Consider the following 18,268-nt stretch of genomic DNA (forward strand, 5'->3'; position numbering starts at 1 on the left):
GAGATATCAGCTCTTCTGTGATGGAGGTACGTTCAGTAATCTGTTGAACGCTTGGGTGGGTACAAGATGTATACATATACTATAGACTAGCTATGTAAATACAGATAAAAGTAATGAATGTGTAAATTTTGTTTATATCAGCCATTGGTCTACATTAAACTAACCATATCAAGAATAATATTTGTTTGAATTAGGCCATTAAATTAAATATGAAGTTATTTTTTTTTTACTTTCTCCTCTGCACGAGTGATATTTTAATCAAAGGAAAATGGTGCCTATCGATTTTTGTTTGAGCTAATTTATTATTAAGTTCTTATAAACTTACTAGTATTGTGTGTCCCTGCAGATTGGGTGGTTGCATGATGTCTGATAATCGGGCTTATTAAAGGCAAAATATGAAGGAAGCGATAAGCATTTGTAACCACCGCGTGTGAACGATAGTATATTTTGCGTCTCGCTGTGCGTAAGAGTTCCACGAAGGGAAAGAACTATTGGGTAACTCGGAAATTGCGTACTGGAATTAAACATGTTGGACAGCATTCGATCAAATGACAGGTCGGAATTGTGACTTACATTAGAGGATCACAGAATTTGCAAGATGCTGACTTGAAACCTGTGTAAAATCAACTTATTTGTTGGTACCCTTCCTCGATTTAAAAACTGCCCTCGGGCATTAGGATCATTTAATATAAGTGATCTCATACTTACACTTAAAATATGATGGAATAACAAGACTGAATGGTTTATGATAATAATAATGAAAGGTAAAAATAACGAACAGTGATCAATCTCATAACTCCTATAAATAATATAAAATAGAGAGTTTGGCGAATACGGACCCCTTGATATACCAGAGGTGGGATCAGGTAAAATACAGATAAGACCACCGATGATCTGAAATTTGAACTGGTCATATGACTGTCCTTGAAATGGCAGAGTGACACGGTTGTTGGTATATACCAATTTAAGATCAAATAAGTTTGGTTAAAACAGGTGAAATAATGTATGGCATGTCATACGTGCGATGATTTAATAGCGTTTTTACAAGATGGAAAAATAATTGTTGTAATTCGGACCATACAATTTTAAATCTCAAATGCCCCCAAAGGTAACCATACTAATATCAGAAAGACTTTACATAATATACATGTTTGTAACATTAACATGATATGACTAATTTGAACCTGTCCAAGAGCCATCTTCACAAGTCAAGGGTTATTGATTCATTACCCTGCACCAACCCTGTAATGATGTACATGTATACAAATGACACGATCTCATACTACTGTATTGATAAACACGCGCAGTTGTAATATTTACACCACTAACTACGTTTATTGATGTAAAACTTGTACGGTACCAATTTTGATGCACCAGATGCACATTTCGACAAGTAATGTCTCTTCAGTGATGCTCAACCAAAATGTTTGAAATCCGAAATAACAATGAAGTTTTAGAGCTGTTATAGGGAAACAGTGTGATAGTTGATCAAGTTTGGAAACCTTTTTGCTTAAGACAATATTCCTTAAACAATTGAAAAAGCCATAACTGTAGGTATCCATACACGTGTTTTTATTTGAATTTCTCGCTTTGCGTTGTTATAAATACAACCGCATTCTCATTGGTTCCCAGTCTTTTGAGGAAACAATCAGAACTTTTTGATAGTCATTGATGCCAAGGGTTAGCGCGAGATAACGATTCAATAATTAATGACTGAGACTGTTTGAAGATCTTGGTTAATTCTAAAATTAATTTCTAAATGAAATGTTAACTATATTTCTGTACCATATTTCGTTGATATATTGATGCTTCAATTTTCCCCTGTGCGATTAGATCTAGTCTATAAGGGGGGGGGGGGGGGGGGGGGGTTCAAGTCATAGAATTATAAGATCATTGATTAATGTATCACTAGAAACAACTAAAATTTCAGCATAAAACATCATTGCAGAATATTCCGATCTACAGAGCAAATATTTATTCCACCGTAAATACTTTCTGCAACAAAGTCGTCATCTGTGAAGTCGGACTGAAGACTGGTGTTTCTGGCGCACGACGCTGCATGGAACTGGAGACATTCGTTGTCGCTGTTACATTTGATGAACCTCTTGTTTTTTTAAAGCTTCATTTCTCAGGAAGCTTACCCCCGCCCCTTGTATGCACAACAAAAACTTGCACTTTCTCATAAATTTTATGTACACCGGAAGTCAAAATGGACGTAAACGAGTCTTGTCCCACCTATGTTTGAAATAGGGGAAAGGAATGACAAATATTGGCAATATTGCAATAAGTCACCTGAGTTTACTCAATATATGCTGGAGTTCCTCATTGACAATGTCTTCGAGGTCTTTGGTGCTAAGGTCTTCCAACAGATTGTTGAAATTCCCATGGGCATGAATTGTGCTCCTTTGTCAGGTAATGTTTTTATATTTCTATGAAACAGAATTTACTCACAAACTTCTACGTGAGAAGAAAAAAATATCTCGCTGTGGCTTTTAATTCGACATTTAGATATATTGACGATATATTATCTGTCAACAATAAAAAATTTCATATGTCGATTCTATATATCCCAGTGAACTCGAAATAAAAGACACCACAGAGTCGTCCACTTCTGCTTCATACTTAGATATCTTATTGAAAGTAAATATTAACAGCAAACTAACAACTCAACTTTATGACAAACGGGATGATTTTAACTTCTCCATCGTCACATTCCCATATTTATGTAGCAATATTTCATTATCACCTGCATCTCTCAGCTGATTCGATACGCAAGAGCTTGTTCTGCGTATGGTCAGTTTTTAAATCGTAGCAGGTTACTAACAAACAAGATGATGGTGCAGGGGTTCCAGCAGTCTCGTTTGAAATCAGCATTTCGCAAATTCTATGGTCGTTATAACGATGAAGTTTGCCAATACAACCTATCGTTAGGTCAAATGCTGTCTGACGTGTTTCATGTCCATTGTTAGGCCGTTCTTGCTACACTAATTTTGACTACGGATGAATCTATTTACCTGATCAAGATATAGGGCTCACGACCGGTGTGACCGGTCTAGAGGGGATGTTTACTCCTCCTACGCACCTGATCCCACCTCTGGTATATTTGCTCAACTCTCTGTTTTGTATTACTTATAGGAGTTATGAGATTGATCACTGTTCGTTATCTTCGCCTTTCTTATGTTTAAAAATTCTTTCTACAACTTAAAATGGACACTGGTCTACAATACGCCGTTTTCGAGACATGTGCAAGTTATTTCCCTTTAGAGAACTTTCGTACATAATAAGAAGCGAAACAATTTGTTTACATGCGGGAGAGGGACAAATATTCATCACTGAATAAATGAATGTGCTCAGTAAGTTTCTCATACGCAGTGTCACCCCCCAAAATTCGACTGATACACAAACTAAGTAAATGATAAGTATTCAGGGGTAATTATTGATTGATTACACAGAATTCTTATTATATTACGTTATTGTGTTGCTCGTACGTATCATATCCAGGATATTACATGTAAATATGACATTGATTTTATGTTTCCTCTTTAGTAAAATGTTTCGATAGTATATTGTATTTTCAACATTTATATATTTAAAGATAAGCCGTTTTAAAAATAGTTTATCGTATTCCTTACTGACTACACATGTAGGTCTACTCTGTCCCACTTAGCCATTCAAAGTTACATGAAATATACCTCCTACACAGATGAGCTCTTATCTCAAAAGTGTCCTATTGCATGACAAAAATTTTCCTTTCCATAAAGAGGTAAAACATGAGTCACTTTCCAGTATCTGGGAAAGGATTTTTCACGCCGAGATTTATTGAAAAGCATGCAGAGTGGTATAGAAATAGTGTGCATTGTTGACTTCAGCATTCTATGACTTATAATATCGGGTCCAATAGTCTTGTTTACAGGGAGAGTGTAAATTATATCTATGACTTCTTGTTAACCAATAAGAATATCATTAAGACTGTCTTTTAAGTTTGGTAGATTTTGACCTGTGTCATCGATAGTTGATATTGGAGAATAATATTTATTCAATACTTCTATTTTTTTTCCTGTATCTGAAAATGCTACCATATTGATACCATTATCGGTAATAAATTGTATATGCAGATTATCATTATTTGTGTTAACTTGGAAAACATCTTTAATTAAGTTCCAATTTATTTTTTTATTTTATTTTTGTGTAGTCATTTAGGTGCGTTTAAATGTAATTGTTTAGAGTTACATGATTTTTTTGTTATTGACCTTATTTTAAACTCGCTCACAACTTACCCCGTGTTCTTCCTTTTTTAATTTTAGTGCTTTTTTACGTAATCAGTTTCTAGTCTTTTATTTTTATTATGCAACTGTATTCAAGCTTCTAGAATGAATAACAATGGGGAAGAATGTTGTCAAAGTTCTCTTTATTTTGTAAACTTTTGTGTTATGACTTTTGTGATATGACATTTGTGTTATGACTTTTGTGATATGACTTGAACACAATTAGGATTTACCTGTATAAAAGCACCACACCCTATTAAGCTCACTCTGGTACTAACACAACAAAGTCAATTCACTATTGAGAAAACACTGCTGTTATTTTTGTATTTTCTACATACTCCTACTTATATTGATTTAGGAATTTACATTTCCTTTCTTTAAAAAAATGCTTTGTTGTTTTAATTTTATATATTATTTTCAAACATTTTTATCGATGTTAAATTGGTGTTTTTATTCCTTCGTGAATGAAACATATAAATGGTCTGGTAATTATCGACGTTCGACATGTCTGGTAGGGTGTTCATAACAATCTTGTCAGTAGTTGCTTTTAAACTGGTCTAAACATTAAATAAGAAAAAGTGAGGTCAAGGTCGAGGTAAAACAAATATTGATGCAGTTAAACTGCTTTCAACAATATGTATCAGCATATGAGGTTTAATAAAATATCTTGAGAGTTGTTTTTTAGAAACTGAGCTAAACTCAAAAGTGTATCAGAACGATGGAAGACGGTCCTATTCTTGGCGGGGCATAAACAATTATGGTCCGGGCAAAAGAAATGCTATTATAAGACCTTTACATAGAAGGTAATCAAAAATGGCACGCGACATGCTATTATGGTATACCAACATATCAAAGGTCTTTGTCAAAAGATTAAAAAAAAAACCATGGGCCCGAAAAACTTTGTATGAGAAGCGGAAGATTATATATTGTTTAAAATCCCTCTCAATAATTTTTACTCACATGGAGACGTCACTATTACCGTTGAAGGACTGCAAAATCTAGGCCTATAGTCGGCACTTACGGGCTTTGAGCAGAAAGAGACCTTGAGAGTGCCACACTTGCTGTGACACGGAGCCTAGTTTTTTTGTGGTCTCATCAAAGGACTGCCCCATTTAGTCGCCTCCTATGACAAGCAAGGAGTACTTAGGACCTATTCTAACCCGGGTCCGAAAAGCGGAAGAAAAATTCGCACTAAAACAATATGTCTTCTTTCTGGAAAGGATTCTCATAATACAAAAACAGATCAGCTTTATCAGCACAGTTTGAGGTCATGGAAATTCTAGCAGACTGTTGGAAAATCTTATCTCCAATGGCTATATCTGAATTGAGGTATTGCATGTCAAACGTTGCAATATTTGATCGTTTCCATTTCTATTGTATGCAAGGTGAACATAACGATTAGCGATCAAACCCCACAACTCATTTTCAACTTTTTCGTTTGTATTGTATATTTTCCATTTGTATTTTACAGCAAATTCTGAATATTTTATAATACAACTGTTAATATACACGAAATTGATATAAAAATTTATTTGTTTTTCATTTTTAAGGTCACCTGAGTCACTCAGGTGACCTATTGCTATTGGGCTGCGTCCGTTAACAACTAAGATGTGTAACCGGTCGACAGGGGATGCTTACTCCTCCTAGGCACCTGATCCAACCTCTGGTGTGTCCAGGGGTCCGTGTTCGCCCAACTATTTATTTTGTATTGCTTATAGCAGTTATGAGTTTGATCACAGTTCGTTATCTTTACCTTGCATGTTAAGCTTTCATTTCAGCTGGATTGATCCGTCCGATCTAATTTCGGGTTAAAAATAGAGTTTTTCATTACTGATACAGATATTGCCCTGAAATTTAATTACAGTCATTCTCTTGGAAGAATACAAGTTCAGTTTGCATTTCAGCTGGATTTGAATTTTCATTGTCCGTCCTTGACCTATTTTCGGGCTAAAAATACATCACACAGTTTTCTGGTCTTTTTTAGTCAGAGATACAGATCTTGTCCTCAAATTTAGTGACTGTTTCCGAGACGCAAACTTCCTTTCAGAGGAATAAAATTGCAGTTGGCATTTTAGCTAGATTGGTGCACCATGACCTACTTTATAGGTAGAAGTACGTCAAATAGCTTTCCAGATTTTTTGGGGTATTGTCTTAGGTATTGCCCTGAAATTTTGTCACAACCTACCTCTCAGAGAAATACATAATCAGTTCATATTGCAACACAATTGATCCCATGGGGATCCGGGTTAAATAGGTCTTCAATAACCCTTGCTTGTCGTAAGTGACTACTAAATGGGGCGGTCCTTCGGATGAGACTGCACAAACCAAGGACCCTTGTCACAGCTGGTGTGGCACAAAAAAGATCCCTACCTGCTCCGAGCATTGACCTCAATTCTGCAGCCCTTTACCGACCATGGTGACGTCTCCATAGAGTGTCAAGTCAGCACTTCGCAAATTCTATGCTCGATATAACCATTTAGTTTGCCAATACAATCTACCATTGGGTCAAATGCTGTCTGAGTTTCATACCGACTGTTGGTATATCGATTTTGACTACGGATAACTCCGTTTACTTGACCAAGATATAGAGAGCTCACGGTAGGTGTGACCTTTGGACAACGGATGCTTACTCGTCCTAGGCACCTGATCCCATCTCTGGTGAGTCCAGGGACCCTTGCCCAACACTCTGTTTTGTATTGCTTAAAGCTGACATGAATTGATAAATATAGTATAATTCTATATATCCGCCATATTTCTCTGCTAATCCGCCATGTTAGTTGGATATTCTATTGTTTTATGTATCAGGGTTCGCATGGTATATAAGGGGACGAGTTTTGCTACGCTTCACTTCACATCAGTGTCTTCGATTTACCTGTGCAGGTAGCTTCGACAGGTAGCACGTACATATCCGATTCTAATTTATGCAAGGTGAAGATAACGAACAGTGATTATAGGACATCAAGAAGAAATGAAATCACGTTTTGGAACACCACGCAGTGCTCAAAATATTACAGTAAACATACCATACAGTAGTGAATCTTTCTAAAAGATTTGGGTTAATAAATATAGAATGCCTTTTCTTTACGTGATTGTAAGCATATTTGCAGTAAATATGTTAAAATTATACAAAAACGCGGAGAAATATTTCATCTATTATCTATTGATAAAATGGAATAAGCAAAGGGTATAAAATCTATACTATTCACACTTACTTCAAGCAAAATGCAAATAAATAAATACTACTGTACTTACATGTATGCTCGCCATGAAAACGCATCGAATGCGGACGACTATTTAAATTAGGCTACCTGAGAGAAATATGGCGGATAAGATGAGAAAGGTGTACGTATTTATTAATTCATGTCAGCTTTAAGGGAGTTATGAGATTGATCGCTGTTCGTTATCTCTACCTTTAATTCTAGGAACTACGCTGTTTCCCGGTAATATATGAATTCAATGATGTCATCACAGAGGTTTGATAAGAATTCGGCTTCTATATAAGGTATCACGACCTGTACACTTTATACACTGTACTACTATCGAGCAAAAATGAATTTCTTTCTGCTTTTAATCACCTGCGAGGGTAAGATTATTTTGGACACATTTCTGGTCATATCAAATAGTACGCTTGCTTTAGAAAAAAGAAATTTATCATAATTATGTATCATTGAGTCTGTTGATATCAATAACTAATTTAACTAATTCAATTTGGTTTTATGTAGGTATATAAGGTATAATAATGAGGGAGTTTGTAGTTTATAATATTTTAATATCTCCTTCCTGTTTTAAGTTGTGGCCATCTATGCAGCTCAGTGCCCTTCCGGTTGGGTACAGGGAGCATCATCATGCTACTTATTTGTGACGTCATCAAGAGAGCACTGGACATTGAGTTCGGTACCTATTGTTCTTTTAATGGATCATTTTTCTTTGATTAACTTCTAGAGCTTCGTGTTCCCCGTTACATGTACATTGGCCGTATACATACCGGACAATACATGTATATAGCAAAAGCGTAAAACTTCTTTTTTATTCCCCTCTTGCATAGAGAACATATAAAAGTTTACGAATAAAAAAAGCTAATGATTACCCAATTAAAGACCAGCGTGTGTTTCTAATTTAAAAACTAAGTTCGGTTTTTTGGGTTCAGTATCATTGCAGCCTCCATGGTGCCAGTCTAGTGAAGATACAGTCGGCGACAGAGAACAACTTTCTTCGCATGCACCTGATTGATATGGGTATCCACTGTAGGTATAATATCATGTATATAAAGTCAAGCATGTATTATCACATGATGTCGTTTTGAAATGAATATTTATTATTCGCGATAGTTTAGTTGGTTAGGACGCTTGTTTCCTAATGGAGAAGTTCCGGGTTCCATGTATGTAGCCTGCTAGTGACTGTTTCTACGTCAATCACCAGCATTAGAAGAGAAATTACAGCCCGTGTAAGCTGAGTGGTTTAAGTATCCGTGACAGCGAAGTTGTGAGTTCGAACCCGTCGAGAATTTTACACTCATATTGAGACCACAGACAATACGCAAGTTCCGAGTTACCCAAAAGTTATTTCCCTTCGTCGAACTCTTTCGCATTTTATGACGTATGGTGGGTACACAATGTATACATTGTATCGTAGACTGGCATTGTACATAACGATTACGTACGATTAATGTAATAAAAGCGTAACTTTTGTTTATATCAAGTACTGGTATGCATATTCTGGCCATATCAAGCATAATTTGTTTGAATAAGATCATCAAAATGGCTACTGAATCATTATTCGTTTCCTCTTCTACATGAGTGACGCTTTTATCAAAGAAAGATGGCAATTAACAATATTTGTTTGAGCCATTTTGTTATCCAATACTCATAAACTCACTAAAGTTGCCTTTCCCCTGAGATAGGATGGTCTCAGAAACTCTGGATATCAACTTTTAAGAAATAATACAACGATAGTAATTAGCAAATGTACCCACTGTCATCATATTTTATGTCATAATTTACGGAAGAGTTCGACAAAGGGAAATAACTCTTGGGGAACTCGGAACTTCCGTATTATATTCTTTGGGTTCGAATTTAAAGGTTTATAGAACTCGTAGATATAGGGTTCCTAAGTTTGCCGGGGTAAAACAATATTTCAGATGCTATAAAATTCTACTCTGCATTCTAATATATTCATACATAATCAATCTACGTCACTACCAAAGTTCATCCCGAAATTTCGTATACATTATACTTCCCAAGATTTCCAAAAATGAATTCGGAAAAATCAATTAAAACATAATTGGCCGGGTTGCTTTAAAATATGTTTGTTATCTGTCATGGAGATAGCAGTAGAATACATGCTAAAGATGAAATTTTAAACGTAGATTGTTTTTTTTTTTTAAACAGAAGCACTTTGTACATCTTCAATGTAAAACTTATACGGTACCAATTTTGATGCACCAGATGCGAATTTCGACAAATAATGTCTCTTCAGTGATGCTGAACCGAAATGTTTGAAATCCGAAATAACAATGAAGTTTTAGAGCTATTATAGGGAAAAACAGTGTGCCAAAAAAGTGCAGTCAAATTCGTCTAATGATAAGAGCTATGCGTGGGAGAGATATTCCTTAATTTTTTTTTTATATATCTTATTTGATCACTGCTAGACGCTATTTCATCAATCTAATTAAAATTAGATCCTTTGATCCGCTCACGTATATCGCTACACAAGGATCTAACGAAACCGCATAAGGAGTTCAAATCTAGTGACCTTCTAGTCTAACCAATCAGCGCATTGGCTATGAAATCGACGGTATAAACGCATGTCATTCGAATCACTGAAATCTTACTAATAGCTGCCAAAGTATTCCGGTAATAGCAACGTGCCAGACACGCCGAGGACACCTCAAAGAGTGTGTAGTTTGACAAATATTTCATTTGTTTTAAGAGAGACCGACGATGAATGGAACTTCAAAATCAAGATGTTATATAAATTAAAATTAAAACTAACAAAGGAAAAGGTTAATGTGATTCGACAGGTGATTAATTTACCGCAGCACGCGGAGGGTAGGAAAAACTGCCATACATGTCATTATTCAGCACAGCTATCAACACATCTTTCTTGTTCCTCGTTTAAAGATTGAATCTTGCAATCATTCAAAACTCAAAACGTTCGCCAATATTCGGTATATATTTGTTGTTATTCCGAATTTTTTGGTTACAAAATGTAAATATTAAGAGTTCTGTGATTGGATGAACGTATCGATGAATATGCATGATTAAAAGGTCACTAGATTTGACCTCGGTATGCGATTTCGTTAGATCCTTGTGTAGCGTGAGCGGATCAAAATCTCTAATTTTAATTAGATTGAGATTCACGAGTTTTTCGAATGCAAGAACTTTTTTTTTTTTTTTTTTTACAAATGAAAGGTGAAGATAACGAACAGTGATCAACCTCATAACTCTTATAAGGAATACAAAACACAGAGTTGGGCAAACATGAACCCCTGGATATATCAGAGGTGGGATCAGGTGCCTAGGAGGAATAAGTATTCCTTGTCGACCGGTCACACCTGCGGTGAGCCCTGTATCTTAATCGGTAGTCAAACTCAGTGTCAAGAACGGCCTAACAATCGATATGAAACACTTGACTCAATGATAAGTTGTATTGGCAAACTAGATCTTCATAACAACCATAGAATTTGCGAAATGCTGACTTTCAACGAGACTAGCAATCATTTTATTTTACAATAATTACAAGAATGCGATGTTTAGAGAAAAATTTGAATACTTTTATAATGCACCTGTTTATATACACGAGATGATATGTATTTTATCTGTTTACCACCATCCAATGTACCACGCGGGGATACATGTATTCGTCCCGCTAGGACAGATGCTCGGCGCTTATGGCCTTCATTTTGCCACACCTGCTGTGACACGGGACTTCGGTTTTTGCGGTCACATCCGAAGGACGGCCTCATTCAGTCGCCTTCTACAAGCAAGGGGGTACCGAGGACCTATTCTAACCGGGATCCCCACGGAACACAGTTACGACCATGTACCAAAGTCATTTCACCAAACATACGACCACCCATTAAAAATATTTGTCTAGGTCATACTGTAAGAGAAGATGATTGTGGTTTTACGCCGTGTTGGCAATACTTCAGTCATTTTACGGTGGTTAAATAATTGAAATATATTCGGTAGTAAGATTCCCTGACGGTCCCCAGTGAGCCTCTTTTTTCAAAAATCAGTGAAACGATCTTGTTACATTCCAGGGGATCGTGAACCGATAACACCATCCTTGACACGGGGCACCCTTTAACGTCCCATCCGAGGAACATGAAAAACGTTAGAGGTTACGATCAGCAAGATCTCAAATAACTTGGGAACATTTGACTGGCAGTGGTGTTTCATTAAACATGTTTGATATTTGCAGCCGACTTCTGGATTGGTCTGAGTGACGATTCCAGGGAGGGCCAGTGGAAATGGTTGCCGTCGGGCGAGACTTCGTGGTTCACGGACTGGGCCCCAGGACAGCCGGACAATGGTCATAATGAGGACTGTGCCGTTTTGTTCCATCAAGCAAATTATCATTGGAATGACGACCAGTGTGACAGGTCGTTCTACTTTATCTGTGAAAAAGAGTGAGTAGCACTAAAGGTCGTCATCAGTTCTGTAACACAGAGATTACTGAAGGTCGTCATCAGTTCTGTAACACAGATATTACTAAGGCTAGTTGTATTTAGCGCGCCAAAATTTTTCTGAAGAAAGTTTATCACTTAGTTTTAATCGTACGTTTCGGGCTCGATATTTCCCCGAAGTCTCAAGTGGTGAGGTCACAATAGGGGTAGTTTTAATATACATGTATATACAGGCACTTAAGGCATGGTGGTGGTTCATGCAACACGCCCCCTAACTTTCTTGGACTTTATGGGTATGCAAGACGTTGTTGACATGCATTAGAAATATTTTCAACAAAAAATTGATTAAATCAACTCATGTAGCTTATTCGGGGGTGGGGGTGGGGTGGGGGGTGGGGGCTGAACCCAAGCACCTGCGAGATCATCAAATATGTGCATGTGGTAGATCTTCAGAATAATTAGGGTGATGCCTTCCTGGCAAGCAGTTAATTACACTAATGCGAAGAGCAGATGTGAAAAAAGGTTGTTGTTTTTTTTTCTTCGAAATTCCCGACTCAACCAAGTCATTTGAAAAGAAAAGAATACGTAAACTGTGGATCCATCATTTGCGTAATGACGAGTTGAGGTTCGAGACATTTGTGAAGAACGTGTACCGTCTGCCTGGTCTGCGACTCGACTGAAAGTCTTCTTTTCTCAGATTCTTCTTGCGAAAGAACGGGCTCAAATCTATACGGCTCCAAACTTAACTGTTCGTGACTTGTCATGTTTACAGTGCTGCTGATGAAATAAACCGGAATAGACGGTGCGACGTAATAAATTAAACTCCAATGGCCACTGTCTTAGTGGCGGGTAATTTAAAATACATGATAGATTAATATTGGTTTAATTGTTAAGCAAGGATTTTTATAGTTAAAGACTGTCAATTACGATATCAGTAAGTGATACTCTATTCATAAAAGCAATTATGTGGTTAGGGTTGCCTTTCCCTTTAAATTCTATTCCAAATCATGGAAAGGATAATTGAGATCTTAATAATTATACATTAATAGCCTTACACATGTAACGACCTGTGTATGTAAAACCATGGAACGGATGATCAATGAACGCTTGGTATGGTTTCTTGAAACTAATAACATTCTAACTGATATACAATGTGGTTTAGGGATGTTGTTGTGTTTTTTTAATATGATTTCTCACGTAGATATGACATGCATATTGACAAACACGACTTTGGGAGACAGACTCCATGTAAATACAAAATATACCTTGTGCTGAAATATTTTTAAGCCACTTATTTCTAAAATATCTTTAACAACTGAATTTCAATCGATGAAAAGTCGTCACCATATCCCTTGAATAAGATTTACAAATCAAAGAATTAGATATTAAATCTTAGTAAATTCATTCAGACAGAATGGGAGCTTTTCATTTCAGCGTTGTACGATCTCGTATTAATGTTGTTCAATACAGAAACTTTATTTTTCTTTTTAGGGGCGGTGGGCATTCGGTGGATGTAGTAGGATGATGTCTTTAACTACCTAAATAAAGATGATCTCTAATCATACTGCAAATCATGGAAAATATCTATCACTATATAAATTTTATTATTACTAAACTTTTTGACACCATAGGCCAATCCGAAAACATGACTTATCTTTCCTTGATTCGGAACTCGTGCGCTTGTGTAACAGTAGTTTAAGTCTTCTGGGTAGTATATTCGAGAAGCGTCATTATCAACAGTGCAAAAGGCCGCAAAGATATTGCTGTATAATTTTACAGCAATCACGCCAACAAATATGTTAACGCTAATAAAAACTTACAATGCATACACGTAGGTTTCCTTCATACACGTGAACATAGCCAACTTTGCATGTACAATAATGATAAATTAATGAGGTAGAGGAGGACCCCCACCCCCAGATAGAATGTTCTACCGTTAAAGTGATGTATTTTCCCGAGACAGTTAGAATATTCTTATTCCCCCCTCCCCCACTTTCCAGAATTTCACTTGTTTTATGACTGAAAATATTGCATATTTCATCGGGATCTTTACCCTGAACTTTAACTTAGAACCCTGTGTTTTGACACAGGCAGATTTATGATATAATATCAGAGGTTGCTTGTTCAATGTCAATGTAGTACATTCAGCGATAAAAGTTTCAGATGAAGATGACACGATGTACGTCTAGGTATGTCGGAATGTCACGATGTACGTCTAGGTATGTCGGAATGTCACGATGTACGTCTAGGTATGTCGGAATGTCACGATGTACGTCTAGGTATGTCGGAATGTCACGATGTACGTCTAGGTATGTCACGATGTACGTCTAGGTATGTCGGAATGTCACGATGTACGTCTAGGTATGTCGGAATGTCACTTCTGGATTCTGGAAATGTTCACCTCCTTCGATTGGCGAGTAAAATTTAACCTAGCCTGTACTTGTAAATGAGAGGCCAACGGCAGATTTCCAGCTGACTACTCACAAATACAATTTCAAATACAAGTATATAGAAATTTATCATCACAAACCATCTTTAAACTGACAGTTTTGAAAATAACATAACTATACTTGAACCCCCTGAATTAGTAGTAATACATTAAATAAGTCGGCAAGAGTATGTACCTGTAAATACAGCCATTTCAGGTAAAATATTTGGAGTTTTACTCGCATTTTGTAAATTTGTGGCGAAAAGGGGGGGGGGGTGTTCCCTCTAAATCTGTTATTGCATTTTCTGTTATGACACGATACGTGCCTACATAGTCAAAAACGAGTAAATGAGGAAAAGAGAAGCTACAGAGAAGTCAAAAGCATTCTATCGGGGGTTCAAACTTATCCCCCAAAGAGTACATCTGAGAGTTGCACGTACGACCCTCCCCCTCGGTCTATGAAAAATAATTTATATCAATCGAGCAATATTTAACAACTGAAAATTCATTTTGATTTTGTTACCTATTTTTCTGCATTTTGAATATATCAGATAAACAATCCCAACTGCATGTTGCACATGTACAAATGATCTGTAAAAAAAAAAAAAAAAAAAGCGTGGACACGTCCAGTTACTTTGGAGAGTTGCCCAAACATTGCAATCTGGTTTGTTTTTGAAAGAGTCGGCTGGTAGTGATGGAATAATTTTAGCCCTGATGAAACAGTGAGTGCGTTGATTTCCTACTTCATTTGATTTGGGTTTTTTTGTTGTTGTTTTTTTTTTAAGGGGGGGGGTACCGTGATATCAAGATCCATACACGTGTCGATCCTCGCAAAAACCCAAGCTTTGAACTGATGAATTGCCATCATTATTAATACATAAGCAAAACTTCAATTCAGTTACAAGTGTTTATACCAACTGTAAAGAACAAGCTGGAAGAAGAGAAACAAAACGCAAAAATTCTGATGTGGAAGATATGATCAATGACATTACCACCATATTCCATTCACAAGTCGACTGTGAAAATGAATTTGCTTGTAAGATTCTGAATATAAAGATGAAGAAGATGTTTCAACGTCAAGAAGGCGTGGCTTATTATACCTCCCGCAACAAGTTGTGAGAGGGGGGGGGGGTATACTGGAATCGGGTTGTCCGTCTGTCTGTAGACGCAATGGTTTCCGGGCTCTAAAGCATTATCCTTTCCACCTACCGTCACCATATCATATATATGGACTACCCATGGAATGAAGATGTTCCCTATCGATTTTAGGGTCAAAAGGTCAAAGGTCTAGCGCACTGGACATCGAAGTAGCTATATGGTTTCCGGGCTCTAAAGCGTTATCCTTTCCACCTACAGTCACCATATCATATATATGGACTACCCATGGGATGAAGGTGTTCCCTATCGATTTTGGGGTCCAAAGGTAAAAGGTCACATGCACTGGACATCGAAGTAGCAATATGGTTTGGTTTGGCATGCCATTTCTTTTTTACACTCAGAAAAGAGGTAGTTTATACCTATTCACGCTTCCACTGTCGTCAGGGGAGGTGCGGTTATCATCTCCGCACAGCCAATCAGAATCGCGGAAGAATTGTCCGCCATTACATCCGTCAAAACTTGTGATGACGGAGGTTTTGAGGTACAAATGTTTTAGCCTGATTAACTTCGAGTTCTCATAAAATTGGTGGAATTTTGTGCGTCGGGGAAATACAACAGTGATTCACGTTACCCAGAAAGGATACTAAAAGTGATGTTTATCCCATTTCCAAAGCCAAAATCACAAAAATATTAATGTTTACGTTGGATAAAGGCGTGCGGTAGGCCCCACAGTAAGAGCAGAATGGACCGGCACACAAAGTTAGTCTTAGCAGACACTTATGTATTAGTTAATAGTAATAGTTAAATCAGGGACTGATAATAATACATGCCCATGTCATGTGTATAAATGTACTAAGAGCTACAGGTGCTTGGGTTTACAGACACCCCCCTTCTCCCGAATAACCTGCACGACTTGATTTAAATTATTTCTTGTTGAAAATCTAACTAATGCATGTCAACAATGTCTTGCATACCCCAAAATAGCTCTTTTTTTTTCTTTTTTTTTAAATTACCCCCACTGGATATAACAATTCGTGTAGCTAGGTTATTCAAGGGAGGGGGGGGGTGTCATGAACCCAAGCACCTGTGCTAAGAGCTACACAATACTATTTTTTTTCTACTATAATATTATCTATTAAAAAGAATCCCATATCTAAACTATTTTCATATCTAGGGTCAATTCATTTAATGTTTACACCAATATATATGCAGTTTCTGGTCTGGTGTCTTAAATTTTCCTTGCTCAGCCATGTATATCATAACATGACTGTAAGAGCGCCATATTCAAGGTTTTCTTTCCATGATTCCTACAATAGATCATACCAGGGAATAAAGTTCTAAAGTTTCAGTAATCAGACTGATTCAGTGGTCAAAGTTTTTAAATATCAATAGAATTTATGTCCATATATATTTTATAATACATGTAAATGGTTTTAAATAAGAATGTAGATTTCATAATAATTAGAGCAAACTGAAATAAGTAGTTAATAAATTGTTGGGTGTAATATGTGCATAGGAACTTTCATATAATAGGTCAGGTCACCTTTTAAAAATTCCATGGCCCCTTTCAGCATCTATGTTTTACTTCCAAATGCTAAAAAAAAAATTGTTTCTTTATAGATTCATTGGATATATGTATCTATAACGATCTAGTTCGTCAATACAACCTCGCATTGGGTCAAATGCTGTCTGACGTGTTTCATACCGATTGTTAAGCCGTTCTTGACACACTGATTTTAACTGCGGATAACTCCGTTTACCTGATCAGGATATGGGGCTCACGGCGGGTGTGACCGGTCAACAGGGGATGCTTACTCCTCCTAGGCACCTGATCCCACCTCTGGTGTGTCCAGGGGTCCGTGTTTGCCCAACTATCTATTTTGTATTGCTTGTAGGAGTTATGAGATTGATCACTGTTCGTTATCTTCACCTTGCATATACTTGTAACAGCAGCACGAGTCAGAGAATTTACAAGACCAGTTAACAACAGCAGAAAATGTCTTTCATCAACAGAGCATACTTAATCATCATCTGCAACTCCAGTTATCAATGGAAGCCCAAGATTAACTCCACCAACAGGCCACCCCTTTTGACATTAACAGTACTCTACAGCAAGAGAAAAATAAACCAGGGTTGTTTTTATATTATATCAATTTGAGGCATGCCATATTTTGTACTTTGTTAAGAGGTTTTTTTATATATACATCTGAGCAAATTCCCCAGTGTGTAAAAAAGGAGGGACATAACAAATATGACAAAACAATCTCAGTTGTTACACTGATGAGGCTGAGACATAATTTTGAAATCAAGGACTTGGCATCAAGATTTTGTATTTCAACATAGTGTATCAGTGATATATTCTGTGCCTGATTTGACCTTATATTGTGTTTCAATATAGCCCTATTGGAATGATATTAACAGCATGACAACTGAATAAAAGCTCATTTCCCAACAACCATCGCTATCATTGATTGTGCAGAACGGAAATCACAGAAACCATCTTCTTTAAAACTACAGTTACAAATTATACATTCTGACTACAAATCAGTTACAACCTAAAGGGGACTTGTGGATTGTGATCCTTTAGGGGACACAATGGAAACCAGCTGTATGATAATTTGTGTTATCCTGGATAAATAAAGGCTATTATTATTATCATATTTGTTAGTGAATTATTTACTGGATCAATTTCAGATGTCGCTGTTACTGAGAATAGTGGATTTTACAAACTACTTTGTTAACTGATGGTGCAGGGTTGGCAAAAAAGTGGTCAATATGAGTATTGACCGGGCCAGTGGTCAATACTGGTTAAAACCGGTCAATAGTGGTTAATACTGGTCGATTGAAAAT

At 36.8% G+C, this 18,268-nt stretch overlaps 1 protein-coding gene across 1 annotated transcript; it reads left to right on the top strand.

The window, feature by feature from the left end:
• The first annotated feature begins 7,775 nt into the window (after positions 1–7,775).
• LOC125645818 (asialoglycoprotein receptor 1-like) lies at positions 7,776–13,507 on the top strand. The gene is made up of 5 exons (XM_048871671.2): positions 7,776–7,848; positions 8,056–8,159; positions 8,413–8,509; positions 11,688–11,895; positions 13,384–13,507. Exons 1-5 carry the CDS (start codon positions 7,815–7,817, stop codon positions 13,415–13,417), a joined length of 477 nt encoding a protein of 158 aa, XP_048727628.2. The 5' UTR covers positions 7,776–7,814; the 3' UTR covers positions 13,418–13,507.
• Positions 13,508–18,268: the final 4,761 nt, after the last annotated feature.

The sequence above is a fragment of the Ostrea edulis genome, chromosome 6 (assembly GCF_947568905.1).
Source record: "Ostrea edulis chromosome 6, xbOstEdul1.1, whole genome shotgun sequence".
Taxonomy (NCBI): domain Eukaryota; kingdom Metazoa; phylum Mollusca; class Bivalvia; order Ostreida; family Ostreidae; genus Ostrea; species Ostrea edulis.

Coding starts and splice junctions, on each gene's coding strand:
- LOC125645818 (XM_048871671.2), top strand. CDS start 7,815: ATGAATTTCTTTCTGCTTTTAATCACCTGCGAGG. Junction 8,510..11,687: donor GATTGATATGGGTATCCACT/GTAGGTATAATA, acceptor TGATATTTGCAG/CCGACTTCTGGATTGGTCTG. Junction 11,896..13,383: donor TACTTTATCTGTGAAAAAGA/GTGAGTAGCACT, acceptor TTTTCTTTTTAG/GGGCGGTGGGCATTCGGTGG.